The sequence below is a fragment of the Motacilla alba genome, chromosome 1, assembly GCF_015832195.1.
Source record: "Motacilla alba alba isolate MOTALB_02 chromosome 1, Motacilla_alba_V1.0_pri, whole genome shotgun sequence".
NCBI classification, from domain to species: Eukaryota; Metazoa; Chordata; class Aves; order Passeriformes; family Motacillidae; genus Motacilla; species Motacilla alba.
In genome coordinates this window covers 105245820-105271980 of record NC_052016.1, presented here as the reverse complement: position 1 = coordinate 105271980, position 26161 = coordinate 105245820, and the positions used below count along the sequence as shown (strand labels likewise).

Genomic DNA, 26161 nt, shown 5'->3' with positions numbered 1-26161 from the left:
CATTGTCCCCATTGCATGTGCCTCTCCCACAATGGGAGGAATGAGAGGGGAAGGGACATCTGACAGATGTTTAGGCATTTTGTTTAGTGCTGGAGGATGTAGTGGTGAATTAAGCTGAATGGGGTAACATTCTGTATAATGCAGAGAAAGAAGGGGAAAAAGGAAGAGAAAAAAAAAGGGTAGATGTATGATATATAGGGGGAAATCCAAGAATTTTAAGGATTTCTTAAGGATTTCTATTCTACAGGAGTAAAAGGCCTACGAGGGATTTGTCAGCTCCTTGGAGAGCCTCTTTTTAAACAGTGCAAAAGTGCCAGGAACCTGTCCTGTGGATGGAGGAGAGCTGTGTTGTGTGTGAATGTTTTGGAGAAGTTCTGTATCTTGGAGGAAGAGGAACCAGAGTGTGGTTTGACAGTTGCTATGGCAACTAAGGCTTTTTTAATGGAAGGCAAGGATAAGTGATGGTATAAAGTCTTGTGTAACTGACGTACCTTCCCCCGCTTCCTGCCAATTTTCCAGTATATTAAAACAATAAGTAATTTATGACTTTAGCTGAGAAATGGCTCTATGTTTGCCCAGCTCAGACTCGTTTGCAAGACTGCATGATCTTAACAGAGACAACAGAAAGGAAATTATTTACATAACAGAATGTGGGGATTCAAGCATCTCTGAAAAGAATGCTTTTCAAGGGACAAATGCATCCCTTGTTCTGCCTGATGAAATTTTGTTTGATGTGGATGTCAGTGGGACAGGTTTTTTTATCTCATAGCTTCCTTTCTTCTCATCCTCTCCCTTCCTCCCAACTGTGATTTTTTTTTACAAAGTTTTTAAAACTCTTTTTGGTTACTGTGGAGTTTTTTTAATGTAGGAATGATGATGTATTACAGAGTAAATGAAAGATGATGCAAACCTGTGGCAGGAGGGGAATTCTGCTGGCTGTCTCTGCAGCAGCATCACAGAGGCAGCCCTGACATAGATGTGCTCCCATAATTGCTGTCCACGGAGAGACTTTAACCCTCGTAATTTTTTGGGACTCAGCTGCTTGCTATTATCCAGGAGGAATGAAACAAGAGTGGAAACCACACATCACATCCCAGAGTATAGAAACACTTGCCTTAGGATTCAAAAAAGTGCCCATTTGTAGTTATGATATTTTATGAAAATCCTTTTGTCAGGATTTTCTTCTCCTGAGAAGCTGAGAGGGCCTCAGGAACACATGTAAACAAATTACTATCTGTGTGTGGAATGCAGCAGGTGCTTCCTTGACTGGTCAACGTGAGGTGTTTCTACTTAGTGACCAATCAAGGAGGCAGCTGGGTCAGACTCTTTGGGAGTCACAAGCCTTTGTTATTGATTCAATTCTATTCCTGTCTCGCTTTCTGATGCATCTTTCTCTCTGTTCTTTTAGTATAGTTTTAGTGTGGTTTTTAAATATAATATATATCCTAATACAATGAACCAGCCTTCTGAAACATGGAGTCAAGATTTCTCCTTCTCTTCACCCTTGCCCTGGCTGCCCTGAAGACCACACCTATTGCCCGTTCACTAGTTTAAATTTACATATTTTAATTTAGTGGTGGTTTTGGTTTTATTACTGAAATGTAAGGGCATTTGACAGCTGAATTTCAGGGAAAGAGTTTGGATAATGCTCCTGTTCTTTGAAATGTCACTGGAAGTCTTAGGCTGCAAAGGGGCACTTTGCCTCCCCCTTGGGTTCTTTATGCAAGATCAGAGGTAATTCTTAGTTAAGGTTGCTGATTTTAATTGAGGAGTAGGTATTAAGCCATTAATATATTTGTAAATGAAACACAAAATATGCACAGTTATAGAACCTTAATGACATGTTTTTGCAGTCCTTACTCAGTTTTTAAGCCTTGTTTTCATGTACCAAACATGTTTACCTACCTCTTCAGAAGTAAGATTTGCTTTACAGATGTCTTTGCTAATATTTTGAGCATTGACAACTCATAACCAGAGCTCCCAGATTTGTAGGTTTGTTTCTGGTGTTTCATTTTGCAGTTTAAAAGAAAAAAGTTGTCTTCAGTAGAATTCATGACAGTATTACACAGTGCATTTTCAAAAAACTATGACTGAACTAAGACCCAGTTTTCAAGTGAATGACACTGAGGTATTTAACTGGAATAAGTTCACTGCTCTCGAGTTGCTGAGAAGCAGTGCATGAAGCATGCACATTTTTTTTCACGGATGAAAAAGTAATAAACCTTTGCTACCAATTTTATGCATTTTAAAACTCAGTAGAGGATAATTACTGCCTTCTTGCATTCATTCTGGCATTTTGTGGATTTGTGTGAGTTGAGAGAAATAACTGAAATATTTGAGCTAAAGGAAAGACTGACAAAAAGGTCTCCTTTTAGATATTCATGTGTTAGTGACCAGTACTTATTAGAAAAGAAATTGCAAAGTTTGAATTCTGCAACATGAATGTGTTCCTCCCATAGCATCCTGTCTGCCATTTTCTTCCTCCTACAACCCTCTCCTCCTCCATCCTTACCCAGACCTGGAGATGGCTTATCCTTTTTGCTTCTCTGACTCATTCACTTACCCTGGTGACACAACCCCATCTCCAAATCTCTTTTACTCTCACTCCTTCAGGCTCCCTCAGGGCCACCCTACCACAAGATTCTCCTTTATGTCTCACCGTCTCTCTCTCAGTGAGACAAACCTGCTTTCATCTCTCTCATCTTAAGGAGCCTGTGCTATTCTGACTGCTGCCCATCTCTTTTCTTGCTTTTCTATCAAATAGATTGATTCAGCTCCTTGAAGTTATTTTTTCATTTCCATCTGGGCTTCTAGGCTGGCTCTCATCCCCTCCACGGCACCTGACTGCCCTTGTCCAGCATTCCATGACTGCCAAATAGCACTTCATGTTTTTAGAGGGTCACCAGCAGAACTTGCAATTGATCAATGCATTCTTGCTGCTCTTTAAGTCACGCACAGTGGAAGTCTTTCAGCTCCACTAAAGTGTTAGTGAACATGGAGTGATTTTCTAGGAATCACATAAGGATATCTGTAATATGAAAACTATACGTAACTGAAAGTGTTAACATGTCAATTCTTCTATTGTGTTATAAAAGGTAAGAAATCCTAGAGGAAATGTGATGGTCAGGGTGCAGTTACACAGTATGCAAACCTCCCATACTTTTAAAGTTATGAGTTTCTCAGCTGTATTTAACTGTGTTTCAGGTAAGTCTTCCACTTAGTACTGTGGATTAAGCTCTGGCATGAGAGTACATGCCGGTATTTATTAGTTTTGTTGTTTTTTTTTTAAAAACTGGGTATGCAGTTTCTTTTTCATACAATTCTTGGATCTCTGATTCATGAGTACTCATCTGGAATGTGCCAATGCTGCTGACAGCTGTAGGCATGCAGCACACTTATGTAAATTGTCTGAACAGCTAAACTTTGAGATTTACTGGGTGATATGAATATTTTAGTGTCTCATTTAGCCAGCCACTTCAGACTTTTCTTTAGATACTTTAGATAAACTGGAGTTTCTCACCTGAAGAAATGGTATAATCCGAAAGCAAAAGCAGGTTACTTGCAGTTGGTAAGATTAATCAGTCATCACTGATCACTGACATCAGTAAAAAGCTTGGGAAGGTTGAGGCAGAAATACATGAAGATATTCAGAAGAATCTTAGCGAGTTTAATTTAGTAACCTAAACTTTGAAATAACACTAAACTAGTGTTATTTAAGAGCCTTTTGGGCATGGATATTACGCATCCAATTTTTTTCCTACAAAACATGAAAGAAAAGTAGTCGTCTCTTTTTACTTATTTTTTTCCCCAGATTAAAAATGGCAGGGAGCTGTTTGCAGTTGTCTTGAAAGTGAATTCTTGCTAAATGGTTAGAAATAGTTACTCTTAAGTATTTTCAAAGTAGCATTAAGCCAAAGATTTTTCTGCCTTCAGACTGATGACATTACAGACCAAAGGAGTTGAACTGAAGCCCAGTTTATGCAACTGCTGATAGTATTTTATTGTCAGAAAGCAGCACTCCTGTCTTTATCTTCAGCAGTTTTTGAAGACAGAAAACTGTAATTTGGAAAATGGAACAGAATAATTCTATGTTTTCCAGCAAATGGTTCTTTATGAAAACAGGTGGTCAGCTGCTAAAACTAAGAGACAACATGCAAAATTGTCTCCAAACATTAAATTTAGCAAGCAAAATTCTGTGTCTTTGAAAGGAAAGCTGACCTGTCTTGGGTTCACCTTGTTACAAATAGAATATGTTTTTCCAATGCCCTTGTCTTTCCCTAAGGTTGATGCACAAGCTCACTGAGGCTCCACTGCATTTTATTGGGTAGAAAAAAAAATCTGATTTAGTTTCCATTGATTTTACTCGGTTAACAAGGTCATATATAAAACTGTAGGAATGACTGGGTTTCCATTCTGTAGTTTAATACTAATGCACCACTAAAGGCACTAATCTAAATTGAATGGTAGAAGGTTGTTATATTCAACACAAACTGAAAAAAACCTAAAGCTGGAGCAGGGAGATTGGGTTTTACAGACTGCACAGCTTCATAGCATTGAACATAAGAACATGGTCTAGAGGAGATGTCTCCTGGCTGTCTCTGTGCAGCCTACCCTGCCCAAGTCAGCCGAACATCAAAGAGACTTGCTAAATCCTCTGCAGCAGGAGAGGGAGGGAGCTGCGTCAGTGCCTGGGGAGGTGATGCTCAAGGTGTCAGTGCAAGTGCTGCCAGGCTGGGAGGGCTCAGGGACACACAGAGGGAATGTTCTGCAGACCTCAGGAGGAGCTTCTCTCCGTGAGGGGCAGCCCCTGGTGAGTGCAACCCCTTCCTGACTGGTTCCCTTAGCTAAGCAGTGGGGCTCTGTGCAGTGGGCTCCTTATCTGGTGGCTCACAGAGAAGTCACCCTGGGGGGCTGTGGTGAGGAGGATGTGCCTTCTCCGAGGATTCCTTGAGCATCCCTTGATCACATCCTAGGAAGAACACCCCCTTGGCAACATTGGTGTTGCACTGTAACCATCCTGCTGTCTGGGGGTTCCTGGCAGAGGTGTCCAGGTGGTGCTTGCAGCCTGGGAATTCAGCGTGGAATACTGGAGCATGGTGCTGCATTGCTGGAGCCTCTGGAAAAAGCTCTTCCATAGCCTGTGAAACCTGGTGAGTCTACGTGCAAGCTAGAGCCTTATGTAAGAGTGCAGTTACAGAGTTAGCTGCAGATAAGGGGTGACTGAGATATGCTGACTTTTGTAATTGAATAATTGATGCTCTGCTAAAAGGAGTTGGATTTGAGTTTGTTGCATCAGCTGTGCTCATAGTCTGAGAGTGAAACTTTTGACAGTTCCAGCCCTGTTTGGACCAGTTGCAGTAGGTTTTTTTATCCAGGACCTGGTCCACTATATGGAGAGTTACGGAGTGTTATCTCTGTTGCCTAATGTCTGCATATGATAAGTTTGGTTACATGAGACTGCCAAAAAAAAAAAAAAAAGAGAAGGAAAAAAATTCTGGTATCTTTCTAAGAAAGGCACTCAGCTCTTTGCAAGAGGAAGCTCTCTTTGATATATGATATCCTGGAGTGTTAAATGTGAGCCCAACCTTGCAGCAAAAAGGGCTGCAGTGTTTTTTAACCCAAAGATATTTGGAGAGTTTTCAGTGAGTCCTGGCCTTTTTTTCTAAGTATTTATACAATCCACATTGCCTAGAATATTGATAGTTACATGCAGTTTTACAGGTAACAGCAGTAAATCAGCAGTACTTGTGCAGGGCTGTCACTGTTTTGTCATGCACTTATTTACATTCACAGGCCTGACAAGCCTTTCATCCTGGTTTGTATTTCTGCTGTTTCCCATGCATCCTGGCCAAGCAGTGTTTGTCACTGTCACCTTCCCTGTGTGCTGGTGCTGGTGAGGTGTGTGAACTGTGCACACATCAAGTCTCTGACCAAAAGAATTTCCATAGCTCTTACTGCGTTGGTGCAGCCTGAGTGGTTACATAGCTCTCCGTGTATTTATGGCTATGGAAATAATCTCTGATAGTAGAAGCTGGTGTTGACACTCATTCATGGGGAATTCTGTTAGCAAAACTGCTAGGGCAAAATAAGGAGAGGCGTATCAACAGCTGTACTTACAGCGCTCACTGATGAACAAATGCAGCTTTGCCACCTAAATTTAACAGTGCAAACTCCTAACACAAGTTATGGAAGAACAGCAGCTATTTGTTCACCCCTTCCTAGATGTGTTCACCATGGAGCATCTCTGTTAGCAAGCCAAATTCTGGCACATTGTTGGAATAATAATTTTTCTCAAAAATAACGACTAACTTATCGCACTGTTGTGAGGTCATTATTGATTTGGGTGGTAACTTCTTGAGGGGTGTAAATCAAGCCAGGCTGTAAGAGTGTAGCAACTGTCAGCTTTTGAGAGCTTCCATACTGCCAGGGTGTTGCTTTTCCTGCAGAAGCAAAGGCAGCCATGGAAGAGCATCTGCTGCTTGCAATTAGATTCCTCTTTTCAGGAGTGTGGGTCAAGGCTGCCTCTTTTCTCATGCAGGAAAGTTGTGCTGTTGGGAGTGTAGGTTCCCTTGGCAAGCAGCTGTGCTCCTGGGCTGCAGGAAAGCAAGCTGGGAGTTACAATGATCCAGGACTGACTCTCTCCTCCCCAGCATGTGCAACACAGAGCATCTCAGGCTGGAAACAAAAACAGAATGAGGAAATGGTTGTACCATTTCCCAGATGCCTGGGTCTCTCTAGTTGACATTGGGTTTTCTTTCTGAAGAGTAACATGGCCTTCATGGTGATAGTCATCCCACCTAACTTGTTTAGCATAAAACTCTACCACTTGTTGATGGCTAAACTCTGCTAACAGGTATGTAACATAGGAGATAACAATTGAGAACAGAAGCTGGAGTTTTTTTTCTGGTAGTTAAATGTGCAGGAGCTTTCACCAATTAAGATTTTACATCTAGATAATAATCCTATGCAGTTACCTGGCTGTTACAAAACAGCTGCTTGGCAGTGGAGTGGCCTGTCTTCTCAGACTGGGGCTCAGAAATTGGTAGGCAAACTGTGGTTGGAAAGAGGACATGGCAGTGGCATTCAGGAAAAGCTTAACTGGAAAGCTCTCAGTTAATGGGATTACAATAAAAATATCTTGATTTGCTGTGCATGTAGTCAATCTAGGGATTTATTAACGTGGTCTTGTTGTGGTTTAAGGGTGGTCACTCATGGATCGTTCCCCTCAGGCTGTAGATGTGCTCACAGGAACGTAAGTAATGACAGGAGCTGTTTACCCATAGAGAGATAGTGCTGCATTGCCTTCATCTTTTACCTTTTGGGATCTTATCAGACAAATTATCAGGTTCTAAAAGTGATAAGAAATCTGGCCTATTGGCTGAGGTGGTGCCAGGTTTCTTTGGCTCCGACAACCTGAACACGTGGGGTGACGAATGGCTTGAGAAAGAAACATTCGGGTGCTCTCCTGCTCATACTCACTCTTCCTCTGGGTGCTTGCAGGGTGCTACATCACAGGGTTCCTTCAGACCTGCTTTGTGTCCCAAGGTTTACTTTTCCAGTTTAGTATGCTATTGTTTGAAATGTCAGCCACCTCCGGCCTTACCCTGCCTAAGTTGTAAAGTTTTCTCTCCCTCTCTTCACTTGGCTCGGGAGGCAGGGAGGTTTTGGGACCATTCCAGGGCTTTTTCTGAAGCTGCTTTTTCCACTGTCAGGCGGGGTCTGGCACTGAGTCAGCCGCTGCTTCCTGGTTCTCACCCTTCCCTTGCAGGCAGACAGATGACCTGCCTTAAGGGAGTGACCTTTCTTGGAAGGTGAAATTGAGCACATAAATTAAATGCTGACCATAAACATTAGCCACATACATACTTACAAACACATTAATCCTGTGTTAACAGTCCCCAGCACAGTGTTCATTGATCAGCTAGTTATTTGTGCAGTGCATGGAAGATGACAGCAATATGTACATTTCTCTTATCATTACAGATTAGCATATTAGCAAGGCAGAAACTTTACTGAGAAAATTTATCCATATTCTGATGAAAGAGGTGTGTGTTTATTAGAAGAGCTCAGTGAGGCACAGAACATATTTGTTACAGTTTTGAAGAGGAAAATTTTGATAACTGAGCAGGAATCTTATTACCCACATCTTGCCCTGTGCTGGGGAGGAGTGAACTTACTAATTTACCTGCCTTCCTCTGTTTGTGGGTTGTAATGTAAACTGACTTTTCTTCCTGCCCTGATTCTTCTCTGGGAGGCTCCTCTCATTTTATGAATGCTCGATCACCACCAGTTTTATCTTGCCCAAGCATCTGTGGAAGAGGATGAAGGAAGACACTATTTAAGTATCTGGATGCATCCTGGGCTGCTCAGGAAAGAAATAAGTACCTTACCTGTCTCTACAAGGTATGATCAAGGGGAGTTTGATCATCTTGACATTCACCAGGGCTGAAGGAATTCCACCTTGAGGTGTGAATTTCCTGTTCCTTCCTTAACTTTGCTCTTCCTATTTCTGATCTCTTCTGCCCCCTCCATTTGGTCTTTACCATTAAAACTCTTTTCCCTGGTGCCATGCTTAACTTGATCTGAATTCATGCTTTGCATAACTAGATGGGAGAGAAAATATGGTCTGACAATAATAGCAGGCATGCTTTTTGGAGTTACCAGTGCGTGTGTAACTGTGAACTTAAGGAGAAGCTCACTTGGTCTACAATAACTCTCCTTGCACAGACACAAAATTTAAACACTAAGTCATGTGAAAGAAGAGCCTATGTCTAGAAATCTCCATGTTCCTGATCTTACTAGTGGTTCTCTTCATAGAGATATTGCACTTGGATGGACAATTGCTGTCTCCTGGGCTGCCCGTGTGTTTGGGAAGGGATGGGAGGAACCAAGAGAGTGGCTGACCTTGCAGTCAAGGTCTCTGTTAATTGCCTCTTTCAAAGCAGCATGTTCCAATTGGGCTCTTTAGTGTTTGCTCTAGCTGTGGGCTGCTCTCTTTCTCAGCTGCAGGGGAGTGATTTCTACCTTAGAGGCCTTCAAAATCATCCCTTTCTCTTCATTAATCAAGGACCTAATCAGATTACAGGGATCTAAATGGACTTCAAGCGCTAAGTTTTTAAGTTCTGTGGAAATTTTCCACTCTTTAACATGTGATAACATGCAGACTAATTTAAGTTAATGGTATAATACTTCTCTCGGGAGATAATTTTCTAATTGATCTTATTGCTGGTAACATTATCTATGGACAATTAGTATCTAATAGGATCCCTTTTCTCCTGCTTGGTGAAGAGATGAAGCCTCCCAGGGCAGCTGCATTCCACAAACAGCTGAGTTGCTGGGAATCCCTGTGGGGCCCCAAAAAATTCGTAACTCTCTTGTTTTTAAAATAATGTTTTTCAGTCATTTTATATGGCTTTGATGGTAGAATGTAAGTGATGGAAAAAAATACCTGAGTCACTTCATGCTGTTCTTTTTCGTCATGTTATGATATTTGAACCTTCGCAATTTGGTTGATTACAGCTGTCATGAAGATAAATTTCCCATGGCTTTAGACTTCAGAATACTTGTACTTTGCTGAAATTTTTCGGGAACAATAATAAATAGTCTTTGCATGTGAACTTGTATCAAGAGACAGAGATATTAATCTCTTGGGGAAATCATAGATGTTTTGCTTTCTAGATGAATTTCAATTAATTTCTTGTGGTCTCAGATGGATTTTCATATTCTTTTTGTAAGTTCTCTGTCTCTTTTATTTTCCTTTGCTTTACACAAGTGTGCCTTTGCTTTCCCTGAAGTTTCATCTACTTTTTTCACTTGTCTCTAATGGGATATTCAGTATATCTCACACTCTCAGCCCAACTTGATTCTGTATCTTAGGAAACTCCTTTATCTTCTCTCAGGTTGCAGGTTGGTAATGTAATGTCCCTTGCAATCTGCTGGAGGTTTCCACTCTTTTCTTGTCATTTTCCCCTTCTTGGTTTTCTTCCTGTCCCTTTCAGTGTCTTACAGGATTTTTGTCTCATTAATTATCTTGCAGTTGTCTGAGGCTAAAGAAAAGGAGGGGTTTTTTAAAGCATTGTTTGTTTCTGCCTTGAGTTCCAGCAGTGCCCTGTGCCAAATATGATGTGCATTTGTAGAGGTTACCTTTTTCCCAGCAGTAAGTCAGTAGCTGGAGGAAGAAAAGGGAGCTCAGCAAGATGCAGGTGATTTTCCTCAAGTTGTCTGCTCAATGCAAATATGTTATGCCTGTATGCTTTCTTCTGATATGAAAGGCTGTATAGCAAAGGTAAAGGTGAAGGAATAGGACTGAAATCCAAGTGTGTAACTTTTTTTCTGAGAGAGGAATGTGAAGGTAGTGGGTATGCTGCTTCATGGTGAGTGGAGCTTACCTTTTGTTCTTCCTTACTTCATATGTGAGGAAATAAGGGAATATTTCTCTGTCAGGCATGAGTTAGCAAACTGGGTCATGCTGCTTTCAAAATTTATAAGGGGTAAATCCATGGGGAAGGGATTCTGGAACAAGTGACATTGAAGTAGTGAGCGTTTTTGTAGAAGTGAGCTATGTGTGAAAGAAAGATTGTTTGGACTTACCATTCTCTTGTCACTTCATGTCTTTTGTCAGGGTAATCATGAAAATGGACCTTTCTGAAATCACAGATGACAGTTATAAGTCATTGCAAGATGGTAGTACATGGACATCTAAGTGAGAGCTGACTTTCTCTTGCAAAATTTCCATCTTAGGAGACAGGTTTTCAAAAGCATGCACACAGAGATATGCATTTCTTGTGTTTGCAAATGGTTAGTGTTCTTCCCAGTAGATTGTGGATCTGAGTTGTCCTTTGTGACCTTGGAAACCTGCTCATAGTAAGCCAGTGGGTAAGAAGATGCAGAGATCCCTCAAAATGTCAATATGCAAGATTTTGATTGCCATTCAGATCCACTGGCCCTCATGCAGAAGCTGTTGCCTCTGGTTTTTCCAGTCTTATTCAAATGAACTAATTTTGTATCTTCCTTTTTCTGATACCAGTTCCTGATTCTCATTTCTCTAAAAGTCTCACTTTGGTTCTCAGAAACAAATGAAGGCAATTAGTCCAGTCTTAACTTGCAAATCAGCACTAACAACAAACTAAGCTAACATCTTCCACTTGAATTCAGTGTTCTTGCTTCTACTTGTGCTATAAGGTTAGTAAATTTCTTATCAATATTAGTTTTGTCAGTCCAATACTGCGTATTGTTACCATTCCCCTCACCAATACTGATCTCTCTTTTTTTAATTGTCTTCCTCTATTTTTCCCTTCTTTGACTTTTTATCATGAGTAATCTCTTTTGGAAAGGAGGTTTTTCTTTCCCCATTGCTGCTGCTTTTCTCTTCTTGTGAACTGCACCTCCTGTGTTTCGTGTGTAAACATTTATTGCTGTAAGCTGCTCTTTGAGATCCAGAGCCAGATACAGGACCAATTCAGGGGAAGCAAGTAGAGCTTTAAACTCTTCTGTTTGTGTTGTGTTACATGGTGGGACAATCCCACATGGTGGAGTTCGAGGTGAATTGGAGTGCACGATCCCCAGTGCTGCAATAGCTCCTTCCCAGTTGTCCATATTTCATCTTTGTAGGACTTTGAGATGAGCTGTGTGTAACTTCCTAAGGCTGGAATGGACACTAAGGAATTATCTGAAATAATGGTGTTCTGCAAGATGTCCAGTGTAGTTTATAAAATACTTGCTTTTTAAATAGCAACACTTACCATACAGTTATTTTGAAATGTTTGAAACCATTTACACTTTCTTAGAGCAAGCATCCATACAGTTGCCAGTATGTAAAATAAAAGTCTCTGTGGATGGCCAACACAATGTGAAGGTTAGGTTTCATTTTGATTAGAAAAGCAAATGGTTGGTTTGGAGTCAAGTGAAGCTTTTCCCCCTTCCTTCTCTTTCTAAGTGGTTGCTGTTGTTCTTACATTTCTTTGGTTTTTATAACAGAAAAAATTTTTTTTTCTAATTTGCCATGCATTCTAAAAATACAGAATATTTTGGATGAAAAGTGGATTTGGTGGTAGAAATCTGACTTTCGTTTGGCTTCAGGAGATGCTGCCCTGACAATCAAGCTAAAGAACTAATCTTTGGCAGTTCTATCACGCACAAAGGAGATGAGAGCAGAAAAGATTGTGCCTTGAAGAGCAGTTTTGTCACTGATGCGGAAGAGGGTCAGAGTTTGGTGCCTGAACCTAAAGCCAGTCATTGTAGGTGGCTTCTGCTGATGCTGCTGCCTGCAACACAAGTTTGACATAGAAGCAGCTACTACGGGAGCCCTGTCACTTCTGGGTGGTTTTGTTCCTGTTGAATTAAAGGAAAAGAGAAGTGTAGAGATGCTTAAGGGGCTGGAAGTAGAGACTCTGCAAGGCTCAGTGGGCATCTGGAGGGGTGTGGGTGTGCAGTGGGTAGCAGCAAAGCTGGGAGCCTCTGCCTGGGTGTACCTGGGTGCCCTGTCCCATGGGCTCAGCCAGTGCTCACTGCTGGGACACACTGGGGATTGCTCAGCCAGTGCTCACCTCTGGGACACACTGGGGATTGCTCAGCAGCCAGTGCTCACCTCTGGGACACACTGGGGATTGCTCAGCCAGTGCTCACCTCTGGGACACACTGGGGATTGCTCAGCAGCCAGTGCTCACCTCTGGGACACACTGGGGATTGCTCAGCAGCCAGTGCTCACCTCTGGGACACACTGGGGATTGCTCAGCCAGTGCTCACCTCTGGGACACACTGGGGTTTGCTCAGCCAGTGCTCACTGCTGGGACACACTGGGGATTGCTCAGCAGCCAGTGCTCACCTCTGGGACACACTGGGGATTGCTCAGCAGCCAGTGCTCACCTCTGGGACACACTGGGGATTGCTCAGCAGCCAGTGCTCACTGCTGGGACACACTGAGGATTGCTCAGCCAGTGCTCCCCACTGGTGGCTGAATCTCTGAATCTCTGTGTTCCCATTGCCAGCTCTGCTGCCACTCTCCAGGAGACTCTGGCAGCACTTCTGCTGTCACAGCAGGCTGACAGGCAGTGTGGCTCTGGCTTCCAGGAGCTCTTTTTTACTGAAAAGGTTGAAGCCTCTTTCATTGTTTTCTCGGCTCTTTGGGAGAGTGAATTCTGGCAGGTGTGGCATAAATCCACTCCCAGCATAGTGGTAGCCAGCCCAGTGATAGTCCTCCATGCATTGGTAGGAAATACCTCTCTCCTGCCTTTCAATTAGATATGCCTGTTGAGGATGCTGATACAGCCTGTGAACTGGCACTGTGACTTGAATTGTACTGACTTTTATGGTATAAGCCTGTCAAATTTAATTTAAGGATATTATAGTTAATAACTCCCTGTGTGAGTGTGCCAATTTACAGAAGTATGAATGGTTAAGTCTCTCTTGTGACATGGAGCTAGTGAAGCTAATATAATAATTATATTATATTTTTTATTAAGTTGAGTTCTCTGTCAGAAAAAAAGGTTTTTTTCTCTTTCCTCCTTATTAAGGGTATGAGTATGGCCTTGTGTTATTGTATAATTTGCAAAAACAAAACTAGAAACTGTCCATGGAGATTTAATTCTGTTTCTATAAGAAGTGTGGGGTACTTTGTAACAGTGTTACATTTTTGCTGTCTAAAGTCAAGTTCAATCACGATATGCATACATATTTTATATGAATTATGTATATATTTCAAGTAATATATCTGTATTTCAAATAATTTTTTCAGATTAAAGTTATCAGGTAGTCTTTATAGTGTGTTATATTGTAGCTTTTCAAACCCCAGTGTGACCATTTTTCAGGATAATGTGTTTATTCAGTTCAATCACTGCTGGTTTTGGTACAGCATGTACCAAAGCTCACTTTTTAAATCCAAAGTTCATTGAAAGAATTGTTGCTTGGTTTGGTTTTTTGGTTTGGATTTTTTGTTTGTTTTGTTTTTGTTTTTGTCTGGAAGTATTTTTATTCTTTTTCACACACTTTTTTTTAAGTTAGAGTGCTCCTTGAGGAGGAGGGTTAATGGAGGTATGCACTGCTGTCTACAGGAGATGGATTGATTTCTGAAAGCAAGTGAAAATGCCTGAAATGCTTCAGCTTTTTTTTTTTTTTTTTTTTTTTTCCTGGTTTCCTGATCTTTAATCCTGAAGGAAAAGGAAAAAATTAAATTAAAACCAGCCCTACAGAGAGCTTTCATGCAATGGTGATGGGGTTTGTGTTTTGTCTCTTCTAGTGGTGATAAGGAATAAGTTCAAAGATACTGAAAGAATGAAATTCTTTGGCCTTTTCATGAGTGAAAGCATTAGTGAGCCTAAAGTTTGGAATGAGGAGAAAAGCGGTGAGCTAAAAATTGTGTAAGCTTGTTGCACTGTTAAAAGAACCTCCTATAATCTTCATGCCTTCTGAATCACTTAGTGAGCATGTACTATACTGCATGCTTGGTTTCCTCTAAACATAACAGGACATGTTATTAACTCTGTCTGTTGCAAAGGCCATGGTGCTTATGTTTATTATTTTCCTGTAGGATGCACGGTCCTGCAAAGTGTGGTCTTCCCTTTGTACAGCATTGTAGGGTTTGTTAATAGACATTTCTTATTCTGAAATTCCATGTGACTTAATGAACTTTGACAGGACAGACTCAAGGCTGTATTGATGTCACAGCTCCACAGAGAGAGATGACTGTCAGATCAGATATCTGGCTTAATTACAAATTGGTTTAAAATTTTATCTTTTGTTGCAATCTGGCAGAAGCTAAACTGATATAAACCAATCCCACCCTGACAAGAGTGTGACTGCATAGAGGTGGATATAGTGATTTAACTAACATGTTCACATACCCACCTCAGGGGAGGTGGGTATGAGGGAGAAGCTTTTTTATTGCTGCTTCCTGCTTTTTTTTTTTTTTTTTTGGTGGACTACTGTGGCTCCAGATGTCCAGGAGCAGACAGGATGGTGGGTTCGTGAGATGCCTGGGCAGGTGGGATTCCCCTGCAGGTTGGGGCCACGTGGGTTGGTTGGGATTTCTCGGATGCTGAGGCTGCTCAGGTGGTTTGGTTGTTCCCCCACGTGCAGTTGTGCAGATTGAGTTGGCTTGGCAGGCTGGGCTGCTGAGGAACCCACACAGCCTGAGGTCCACATCAGCTGCTGCTGGAGGGCCATAATGAGTCTGTGTCTGGAGGTGTGGGCTCTGCATCTGTGGCTCTTGGTTGGCCGTGTAGGCAGCAGCTCTTGAATCGTAGCCGTTGGATGGAAGAAGAGCTGGGGAAAGACACAGATTGTATTGTGTTCTTGCTGTAAATTTAACATGTATGCTCTGGTGGCAGGTGTTGACCCTTGAGGATAGTGTCTGTTATGCTGTCTGGACTATATAATGAAAGGTCTTGGACCACATTTTGTCTTCCCTGTGATTTGGTGGTCTGCATCTTTTTGAACCACAAAAGAACACTATTGTATTTTCCAAAATGGGGGTCTGACTATTTTATTAATATGCTCTCTTCTTCAGTTGGCAGGATGATACAATAGAAGCATAATAGTGACAGGATAAGATGTAATGGCTTTAAACTGAAAGAGAGTAGGTTTAAATTAGATATTGGAAAGAAATCCTTTACTTTAAGGCTGGTGAGGCTCTGAAACACTTGCTCAGAGAGGCTGGCTTGAAGAAGCTGTGGATGTCCCATCCCTGTAAGTGTTCACAGCCAGGCTGGATGTGGCAGTCTGGTGTAGTGGAAGGTATTCTTGCCCATGGGTTGGAAAAGTATGATCTTTAGGACTCCTTTCAACCCGAACCAGTTTATGATTCCGTGATAACAGAAGCATGCCAGATGCTTACTCTTGTGAGGTGTTTCAGGGGAAAGTTTCTGAACTCCACAGTACAGTGTCATATCTGCCCATGGAGCATATGGCTTCATACATTGTCTTCCCTTGTGTTTGAATTCAAGCTATGGAGCATGCAGGAAAGAAGTTTATTTTGCTTTCTCCTAACTTAGCTGCCCCTGAGGGTACTGAGGCGTTTGGTTTTTCAGGTGTCTTGATACAGCACTTTTAAATGTTTGGCGTTTGGGTTTTTGTGTAACAAATGTAAGCACTGGTGCAGTAGCAATCTGCCTCTATATACAGATTTACAGGCAATGCCTGTCTGTCTGTGATGGAGATTTTGTGTATTCAGACAAAATCAGAGGAAACTGAAATGTCACCTCAGCTCTCACCAAGCTCTGCTAGCATTTCTGAGGTGTTACACCTTCCCAAGAAGTTATTCCTTTATCCTGTGAAGAAAAGGATTCAGTGATAATCCATAGGTATGTTAGCTTGGTATTTTTCCTTGTCTGAGAACACATGGCAAAGCCAAGCATTGTGTTGATCATTCTGCTATGCTCTGAGCCAGTTGTAACACCTAGGATGGCATCATTTCCTAGAGAAGGTTTCAGTATCCTTTGGGTGCTGAACAGCCCTATAAGAAGACAGAATAATTTACGTAAAATAATTCCATTAAAAAAGTGTCGTAATTGGTGTGTCAAAAATTACAAAGTTTGATTAATTTCTGGTAATTCAAAGATGCAGATGTTAAATTGACAAGGTCTACTAGAATGTCTTTTCAGGTGAGTCTGGAAGCCAAAAATTTCTGGTTTAGAGTTGCCTACAGGGAGATACTGGACCAATGTCATAATGTTTGAGAAATTCTGAATTTGCCAGGTGAAAAGGCAGACAAGGCATTGTGGTAAATTTTTTTTTGTCTTTTTCCCCAAGAGAACAGAGCCTCCTGCTGTAACACATTTTAAATGTTTTGTTGTGGGTCTCATGAGCTGAAACTAAATTTTTAAACTGTTACCATTTCATGAAAATGATAACTCTGTGTTTCCAGTTCTGTTTCAACTTCTCCACTGCAGTCCACAAGGCTAAAACTTAAAGCCATCTGGTCTTAGAGAAATGGGAAATATTTTTGTACTAGCTGAAACACTAAAGCAGGAAAAAAACCTCAGATATCATAGTTTCCAAAATCTGCAGTTTTCTTTTCCTAATGTAATGATTAAGTTTTCTCTTATACAGCTAACCTTTTCCAAATACTCAACACTTCTGAACTTTCTGATTAGGTACAGGCAAAAAAACCCCAAAAAAACTCCTGGCAACTGGACAAGATTTTGGGGTTTTTTTTCCTTTTCATTTAAAGGATATTATGGACTTTTATGAAGATGGAGTTGCCTGAATACAAATGCATGAAAATCTTCCATTTTTAGGCAAATTTCTTTGTCATAAAATACAAAAAACCCAGAATATAATTTACAGTGTAAACTTCCATGTTCAAAACAATTTCTGGACTGACAAACCAGGACAATAACCAGGATATTCCTTATAGTTGGTGTGTTTTAATCCTCCAAACTCATTTTAAAATGGATTGTCTCTGTCTGAAGATCCAGTGAGTCAGGTTCACTTTGCTGTGCTCTGGTTTTATGTCACTGGAAGCTGTTTGACACTGATGTAACTCAGTGAATCACTGAGTTACTGCTGCCAGCTATCTAAATCACTGCTGCCAGCTATTCTAAAGTGAACGAGTGTGTCAAAGGGATTAAAATATTTTACATTGTAGCTGAAATTGATAAAACCAGGTTGTGGTAGCTAGGAAAGTAAACTGTAAGATGTATTTTGTTTACCTTGGTGTTATGAGGTGAAATTACTCTGAAGTATCATAGTTTTTGGCCTGGGTCTTGCTGGCAGTCTTTGAGTTCACATAACAAGTGTGGCTGTGATGAATTTGTCTCGCTGAGTTACTGGTCTGCCACTGAGGGTAGGATTTTTCAAGCATGAGCTCTCTCATCTGCCAGTTAAACATATAAGGCAATTGTCTTGTACCTCACTCCAGTCACACAGTGAGCACCTCTTTAGGTCAAAGGATGGCAGGATAAGTGGGATGATGTGCAAAATAGCTCAGCCTCACAAAACCCAGCCTACATCTGTGATCCAAGAGATTAATTGCATACAATAGATAGCAAAGCTTCTCAAACTAAGCATTTACTCAAATGTTTTGCTGACTGGCAAATTTGCCTTTGGTCTGAAGTCATTAGGAGCTTATTTTTACATGAAGCATTTGCAGTCAAAACAGTGTTGCTATCTCTGCTTCATTTCTATGGAAAAATTAAAAAGTTCGCAGGAGTTTGGAGAAGAAATCTTGCCCTTTGGCCTGGAATGGCTGCCAATTCTGTCACATCATGCTGTTCCAGGTATCAGGAGAGCAAGTTTGGTTTTGCAGGACTAAACTTTACTGTGTGCTGGTCATGGGGAGTTTGGGAGCCTTCTGAAAGCAGTGATGGCACAGGGCTGGTAAATGCCATGGGCTCCTCTGAGGCCAAGGTGGATGTCTCTTTGTTTCCACCCCCCTACACCTCCAGGACATGTGTGTGTGTGTGCTGCTGAGCTGTGGCTCTCCTCCATCTCCCTGAGCACTGGCTGAACTGGCTGTCTGGAGGAGCCCTGAGGGTTTAGAGGGGATCTGAAGGAAAGGGGTCCTTTCCTGCACCACAACAGCTTTCTCAGCCCCAGGGCTTCTGCCTTCCCCAGCACTCATTGAGTGGCACTCATTGATCAGACAAGGCTTTCACTCCCAAGAGGTCTCCTGAAATCCAGTCAGAGCCCTTTGTGTACAGACCAGCTTTATTCTTCCATTTGGAATTTTCACTTTATAGTTCTGTATAGGTGTGGTTGATGTTGCATCAGAAAGTAGGAAGAGTATTCACTGTGAAGTTCAACAGCACTGAATTGCTTTTGTATCTACAGTGTGACTCTGTTACCCACTGGGGTAGCAAATGTTGCACCGAAGAGGCAAGTGGTCCACATTCATCGCTTTGTCTTTCTCAAATTTTAGTATCTGTAACAAGAGGGGGGAAAATAATGCTTTGCTTGTCATTATCAGAAGAAAACAATGGTCATATATTAGCATCTGAGATATCAAGATTTTCTGCAGTCAATTTTGAAACTCTGTTCATTTATTATTAAGTATTTAGTGAGAACAAACTGCTGATAGAATTGGACTTGGGAATTTATCTTAAGATAGAATGCAAATGTTTGAACTTTTTTTGGTTTTGGTCCCCATTGTTTTTGCAATCTCTCAGGGCAGTTCCCTTTAATTTTGAAGCCCTGTTCATGAGTACCAAGAGCAAAAGGACTAAATGTCATTTAAAAGTAATGTAGCAATACTTGCCAACAGCACAGCTTTAGTAGATTCTGAGACAGGAATGTGGGAGCAGTCATAGCCTTAAAAAAACAACAATAAGCTTTAGCAAATGGAGAATCTGTAAAAATATTTGAGAACTGTGCATGATCTCTTCTTGCTGTGTTGAGTTTTTGCTCTCAAGATTTTTTGTGGGTTGGGTTTACAATCTTTTTCTTAGGAACCTCTCAGAAGACTTTGAAAAAAAATTGATAAAAATATTTACTTAAGAGCTGCCTTAAAGACCACTCTCTTGCTAGAGTTAATTTTTTTTCTACTTTCACTGGCTGTTTTATCTATCTTACTGTAACTTAGTTCACAGATCATAGCATTTTGTGCCAAATTCTCATAGTGTTTATTATTATAATGGTGTGGTGCATTTGTCTTGCTGAAAGTATTAGCTGAAGTGACCTCTGCTCAGAAGTGTGCATCAAAGTGAAGGAGGTCACGCCTTCAATGTGCTGCTATGAGCAGAGCTAAGAATCTGGGTGGAGTTGATATTTCCACAGCAGGAATTTGTCCCATTCTCATAGTTTTGAGAAATAATAGGTTTCCAACAAAAAGATTTCACAGCTTCGAGATTTAGTCTTGGAGGAGGAAGAGGATTAGTATCTATTTGCACATAGTTTTAAGTGATCACACAACTGTCACCCACGCTGTACCCAGAGGCTGAGCACCCAGATCTCCCTACAGGGAGCATCCTTGCTCTCCCCAGTGAAAAGGAGAAGAGTGGATGGGTGAATTCCTGCATTTGGATCACATTCTGAAGGGCTTTCCATTTCCCAGCACTTAATGACTTCATGCCTTTACAAATAAGGTTTGAGGTCGTCCATCATTCACATTGTCACAGCTGGGAGCTGAAGAGAAGTAAGGTATTTTGCTTTTCTTGCAATAAGCCAATTTAGGTCATGTTCTGTGCTAGTAGTGCTATATCAGGTCATGAAAATAAGCTTGACTCTGTGGTTTGATAATATTCAGAAATCATTTCAGGAAACAAAATTTCAGTTTTTACGTATAAAGCTCCTGGCTTCTCAAGTGTTTAGGTATGTATTTTGCAAGCTAGACATAGTGTTTCTGCTGTCCTGGCGTGAAGTTTCAGGACAAAAATATTCAGGGTTTTCATGGTGATAAAAGTTAGGCTAATACACGAAATTTTTAAGTAATTAAAAAAAATTGTAATATTACTGAAGTTTTCAATGTTATTATATTATTAGCATTATTAAAGTCTCAGTAAGGAAGAACATTCCAGAAATGCTGAGTAAGGCACAGTAGATTACAGATGTTTTTTCCCACAATGAAAAATAAAATGCAATAGTAGTGTAAAACAATCCAAATATTTTCTATGACATAAAATTTCATATCCTGTGAGAATTCTTTAATTAGGAACTAATGTTAATGTTCTGCATTAAGTAGGAGGAGTTGAACAGTGGTTTGATTGGGTAGTCATTAGCTGAGGTAAAATGCTCAGCATTAACTGAACAGAAAATGATAAGTACCTTTTCTGCTGGCACACCAGCCTCTACTGAAAATCCTTATGGAGCCTGAACTTCCTGCTCTGCACGGCTTACACAGAGCCTGTTAGTGGTTTATTGTGGAGATGAGAATATCCCTTCTATTGCTTTTCAAGAAGCAATGGGATCACTTTCTGCCAAAGAGTGAGGGGAATAGCTCCTTTCCTTTGGAAAGATAATTTTCTCTGTGCTAAAGGAAAAAGATTTAATAGGCTGCAAAAGCTCCTTCTTAGCCTTCTCAAGGTAGGAAAATAAATCTGGTAGATTATAGGTCTCCTTTTTTTCATTTGCTTTTCCAAAGTAGAGGAAAATGTCAAACTGTTCTCTTGTCCCAGAAGAACCAGGAGAGAGGGACTTGGAAACAGTGGAATCTCCTCTAAGTAACTGGAATACTGTAGCCATCAGGGAGCCCATTGTGGCAGAACAAGTCCTTCATGGGGTTTTTGGTTTGTTTTGTTCTGGAATCAGGAGAATTGTGCAGGAGTGAAAATAGGAAAATACGCTGAGCTGACAAATCTGGTTTAAAACGCGCAATGAGGACAGCACTGTGGCAGCACTTTGCTCTTGCAGAGCTAAGGACTGCCAACAGCAAGTCAAATACAACAGAGTGGCCAAAGGAGAAATATCCTTTGTATTTTCAGAGATTTACTGATTTGGCTGTCACAGAAAAGAAGTCATCTTGTGCGTAAGCGCTTGGCCGTGCGACTCCACTGACTGGTGTGTGCTGGCGAGCAGGTGGAAGAGCTACTTGCTACTGTCTGTCAATAGCACTGGTAGCTTTGGCTTTGTTAGCTGCAGTATACAGCTTCCTATGTCGTTTTGGAGAAGCAATCCCAGTGTCTGCTTTGTAAGAAAACAGCATTGAATGGTAACAATTGTATAAATCACTCTGACTTGGGATACCTTGAGTCTTCTGGCATTTGACCTTAATCTAGCTGAAGGCTGGGTGAAGTTTGGAGCCAGTTTAAGAAGTTTTAAGCCAGTTTTAGTGTGACCCTATCAGTAGGACTGAGAATACATTGGAAAGACTGTCCTAATGTGGGTAAAATGTTAATTATTGTATAGCACTGATATTAATGAGAAATGTAGGTTATTTTTTTGTTGTGACTTAAAACTGTAGAGTATATACACAAGTTCACTCTTACATGAGTATTTCACAAAGCTTGGGCACCAAGAATAAACCATAACATGTAGTTTTACCTTTTTTGTGCAGGTTTGAAGAATTGACCTGCTCAGTCACCGGCTAGAACCTCTTTCTTTCTTTCGTATGCATGCTGAAGGTGGGGCAATAGGCAGCATGTCTCTAGTGCAACCATGAAAGCAGAATTAAGCCAAGAAGATGCTTCTCTCTATGCCGCCTTGCTTTACTCTTGACAGTAGTGCTTCATGTCTTTTCACTTGACTGCAGAGCATGAGTAACTTTCTTAGAGATACCTCAATGCCGTGCCTGCCTTTCTGCCTCCTGCTCTGCCCTCTTGGGCCATGGCTACCTAATGCCGCTCGCTGGGTTACGGGGTGTCCCCACATGGCTGCATTAGAAGCCCAGCTAGCTCAGTCCTGTTCAGAACTGCCTGTCCGAGTTCCCAAGCAGCGCCTGGCCACCGGAGCACCTTAGCAAGCCTTTTAGTGATATCAGCTCTTTGTGATATTCAGCTCATTAGTGATTTCAGCTCTTAGCTTGCTAGGGGCCGTGGGCCGCAGGCAGAGCAGCATTTAGTGGACACGGGGAAAAGAGAGGAGAGAAGCTGTGTGAGGTTCTGCAGTGATGTCTTTGTTGATCTTCTCGGGAAGCTCTTCTGCGAAGGGTCTCGGTGACAGTGGCTCTAATGAACCGGGCAGAAGCAGGGGTTTATAGGGTAAAGGGGGATTGAAAATTGTCCAGTGGTAAGGGTTAAAGGAAGGTGACCTATAGCCTTACAGAGAGATAAGCAAGGGTCTGAGAGTGAGAGAGAGGGGCTCCTAAGGGCCAGTCATCCTGACTCAGCATTTTGCCTGTCTTAGGCTGCTGAACGCCAGGGAGGCCTTGCAGGCTCTGTGCCTGCTACAGCTACACAGGGATTGAACCATGTCAGAGAACTTCCTCTGGTGCTGGGACTCCATCATCTGCACCATCGGTGTATAGAGCAGGCATAGGCCAGGAGTTATTTCTGACAGACCATTTGGACATGGCCACTCTGCAGGGGGAGGCAGGTTTGTAGTGTGGGTAAAGGCTGTTCCCTGCCAGCTGGGTCCCTGCAGGGGCTCAGACATGTGTAGTTTGTGAATATACATTTCAGTCTTCAGTTATGGGTTTGTGGTTTTCTCCAGCATGACAACACAGCACTTCAGGCCTGAGTGAGAGAACCTTCTGGTCGACTGGCCATATCAGCACTGATAAGCCATGGTAGTGGGACCATCACAGGGCTGCTGAAGCTTAGCAAATGGTAGAGCAAAGGCAGCCAACCACACATATGCTCCTTGACTGGCAAAACACTTTGCAAATAGATTCATTTTGATCCTGTTCAGGAGCTAGCAGATAGTGTCTTTCCATAGCTGCAAGTTAGCAGTGCTAATACAGGTAATAATTGCACTATGCTGTGTTCCCCTAAATATAGGGACAACCCTGGGAGTTACACACTTTCTGATGAATGTTTATAAAATATAAGCTTCTGCCATTGATGTACATGAAGCTGTGCTTGCTCTCTAGCCAACTTGTGACTAAAGCCAACTTCTCTGTGCCTCGACAAACCCCTTTGGGGACATAGGGGTCTGTCTCTACCAGCACTTAGGAACCTTCAGAATCTTCAGAGCATGATGCCATACAAACAGAATAGGCAAGAATACTCACTATCACAGTAGAATAAACAAGGTGAGGTTAGCTCTTAACCCACTGGAAACCACTCCACCTAATAAAGGGCCATGTAACCTGTATCCTGCATGGCTCTCTTTATGCTCAGGTCCTGTTGGTACCTTTGTATGGAAATCTGGTAAATATACAGCAAATTAAAACAGGCAATAACTTGTTACAGCATGTTACAAGTTTTCAGTAGGTAGGGTTTTTGTTGTTGTTTCAGATGTGTTTGCTAGTGCATTAGCAAGGCACAGTGAGAGTTTTGTAGGCTGCCCTAGCACACCTGGAGGCATACAGGAACTCAGCCTGGGTGGGAGATGGGGGACATAGGAGAAAGCTCTAAAGTCTTCTTCCTTGGCATAGCCTTTTTTTTCTCCTGCTTCTTAACCTGGAGTGTTCTTATTCTGTTTTTACTATTTTTTCAATTGTTCTGAATGTAAGGTATTTTTTCTCTTCAGTTGGGGATGCATGCATACCCATATCTGTAATACAGACCCACACATATCTGCTTCCACATTTTATGTTGGATCCTTACAGCTTCTGCAGGGCTCCAGCTGTATCTGTGTTTTGCACTGGTTTCCCTGGGGCTGTTTAACTGGTGAGGCAGAGTCCAAGATTTAGAAAACAGGTCTAGGTCCAGCACAGCACAAAACCCACATGATGGCTTAGATGAATGTTTCTTGGCTTGTGGAGTTTTAAAATCCATGGTGGCTGTCAGCAGAACCAATAAATTCTCCATCCTTGGCGTTAGACAGCAGCACAGTACTGTTGGCAAGGTAAATGTCTGCAGTTTGGAGTTTATCATCTGTCCAGAAGGTATGTCTTTATACAGAAGATGCCTTTTCTATAAAAAAAAAGTCTGTGAGGAAGTGTGTAATGTGACCAAGAGTGAAGCAGCAGATTGTGACTGTGTTTACATGAGGACAAATGTAAGTGATTTAGTAGCCTTATTAATTCAAATTGGAATGAGCAAATCTGGTGGTAAGGTCAGTGGGGAACTCAGTATAATTTTTTATATTCAAAATGTGGATCCCTAATTATGAAACAAGATACTCAAATAAAAACATGAGGTAACATCCTGATTAATAATGTTTTCTTCAACAGCAGTGTACTACAAAGTGACCTTTCAAGCATTTTGTTCAGAAAAAAAGTCCTGTATTTACTTCAAGCATTTGCTGATTTTATGCCAGCATAACATAAATCTAAGCAGCTGTAGGTACACAGATCAGTAGACTATCAAATGCTTTTTGTGCATCATGTTTTAATAAGGGCAAATACATTTTATTTTAATTTTAGTTGTTGCAAAGGCAATCCCTGGTGTTGTCTAGGATGAGTCAGTATGGCCAGTCCAGGGCTACATTATACAGCAAAATAGTTGTCTGCTGAGAGGCTATGCTGTTTGATGACAGAAGTGTTAGGGAGCAGGACAGAGTCATCCCTTGGGGCACAGCCTGGCCAGTGGGATGTAACTTGGACTGCCATTCTCTAGAGTTGCCTCAGATCATTCATTACAGGTGGGTGAAAAGGAAATACAGTTTACAAGGGGTAATTATCTTTAAAATCATATTGCTTGTGAAATACTGTATGTGCTGTAATACAGGAGGGGTATTAAGCAGAAGACAAATGACAGTCCTTTTCCCTCTTCATCCTTCTGATTTATTGCTGTATTCTTTTGTGATGTTAAGAGCTGCTTAGTTTGTCATTTGCCTTTGTATTGTACAGCAGTTGTTTTCCTTTTGTGGTAGTCCTGCAGGGCTGAAGGGTAGGAGGGGGAGTAGTTACCGCAGAGCAGTAGGACTAGAGAAAAACATGGAAGAAAAATGGGCTAACACGGTTAGAAACCTAAAGTGATGCCAGCTGAGGTTGCCTGTGTGCCTTCAGGACTTCCGCCTCAGCTCATGGCTGAGTCCCAGTGATGGAGGTGAGTGCTTTTAGTGGGTAGGACACTGACACTGAGCCTTTGCAGGGGGGACATTTGCGGCTGCAGCCCCACCTCTGTCAGCTCTCCCCCTGGACAGGAGCCTCTTGTCTGATGCAGGGACAGTGACAAGGTGGTGGGATGGCTGCTGGCTCCTGGTTGAGCTCAGTAACACTTGTCATATACCAGTTCCTGTTGCAAAAGGCGAGGGAAACTCAAATTGGTTGTGCTGTGATGGAAATGATTACCTCTTCTGGAGTGTACCCTGCTCTCTCCTCCAGAGAGATAAACGAGCTGGGTCAGTGCCTCTTCCATCTTCATTCTACCATCTCCTGCCCTCTTTCTCTAATAATTTTCTGGGAGTTTTTGTCTGGATAATCTAAGGTTTAAAAAAATTGTTCATCTTGCACATCTGAAATGATTCTTACCCTCTCACCCATGGTACAGTGAAAAAACAAGTAGGCACATTTTGTAGAGACATCTTCATCAGGATGATGGATGATTCTTAGAATTACTTCTGCAATTACCAGAAGAATTGAAAATAAATGAGAACCTGAGATGTGCAGTCATGCTTTAATAGTTGGCATCTTAGCCTTTTACCTTAAAGCTGAAGGTTTAGATTAAGGAGTTCACTCCAGTTTTTAATGCACCTATTTGTATAAAAAACCTAACCAAATAGAACTTGTTGATTCTGTTCAGGTGCA

The 26161-nt window shown here is 41.6% G+C and overlaps 1 protein-coding gene across 9 annotated transcripts in view; it reads left to right on the top strand.

The window, feature by feature from the left end:
• The window catches only part of ARHGAP6 (Rho GTPase activating protein 6), a 316178-nt gene that overhangs the window by 211053 nt on the left and 78964 nt on the right, over window positions 1-26161 (top strand). Inside the window, exons 1-2 of one of the 9 annotated variants that reach the window (XM_038132457.1) lie at window positions 4755-4810; window positions 4974-5150. The exons of 6 other annotated variants lie outside the window; for them this stretch is intronic. Coding sequence is in view for 1 of the 3 variants with exons in the window: in XM_038132431.1 (XP_037988359.1) it covers window positions 4700-4810 (111 nt within the window). In the remaining 2 variants the exon portion in view is untranslated. Of the gene's footprint in view, window positions 1-1526; window positions 4811-4973; window positions 5151-5763; window positions 11182-26161 lie in introns of those variants that run through there. 2 more of the 9 variants (XM_038132431.1, XM_038132493.1) reach the window with 2 other exon arrangements.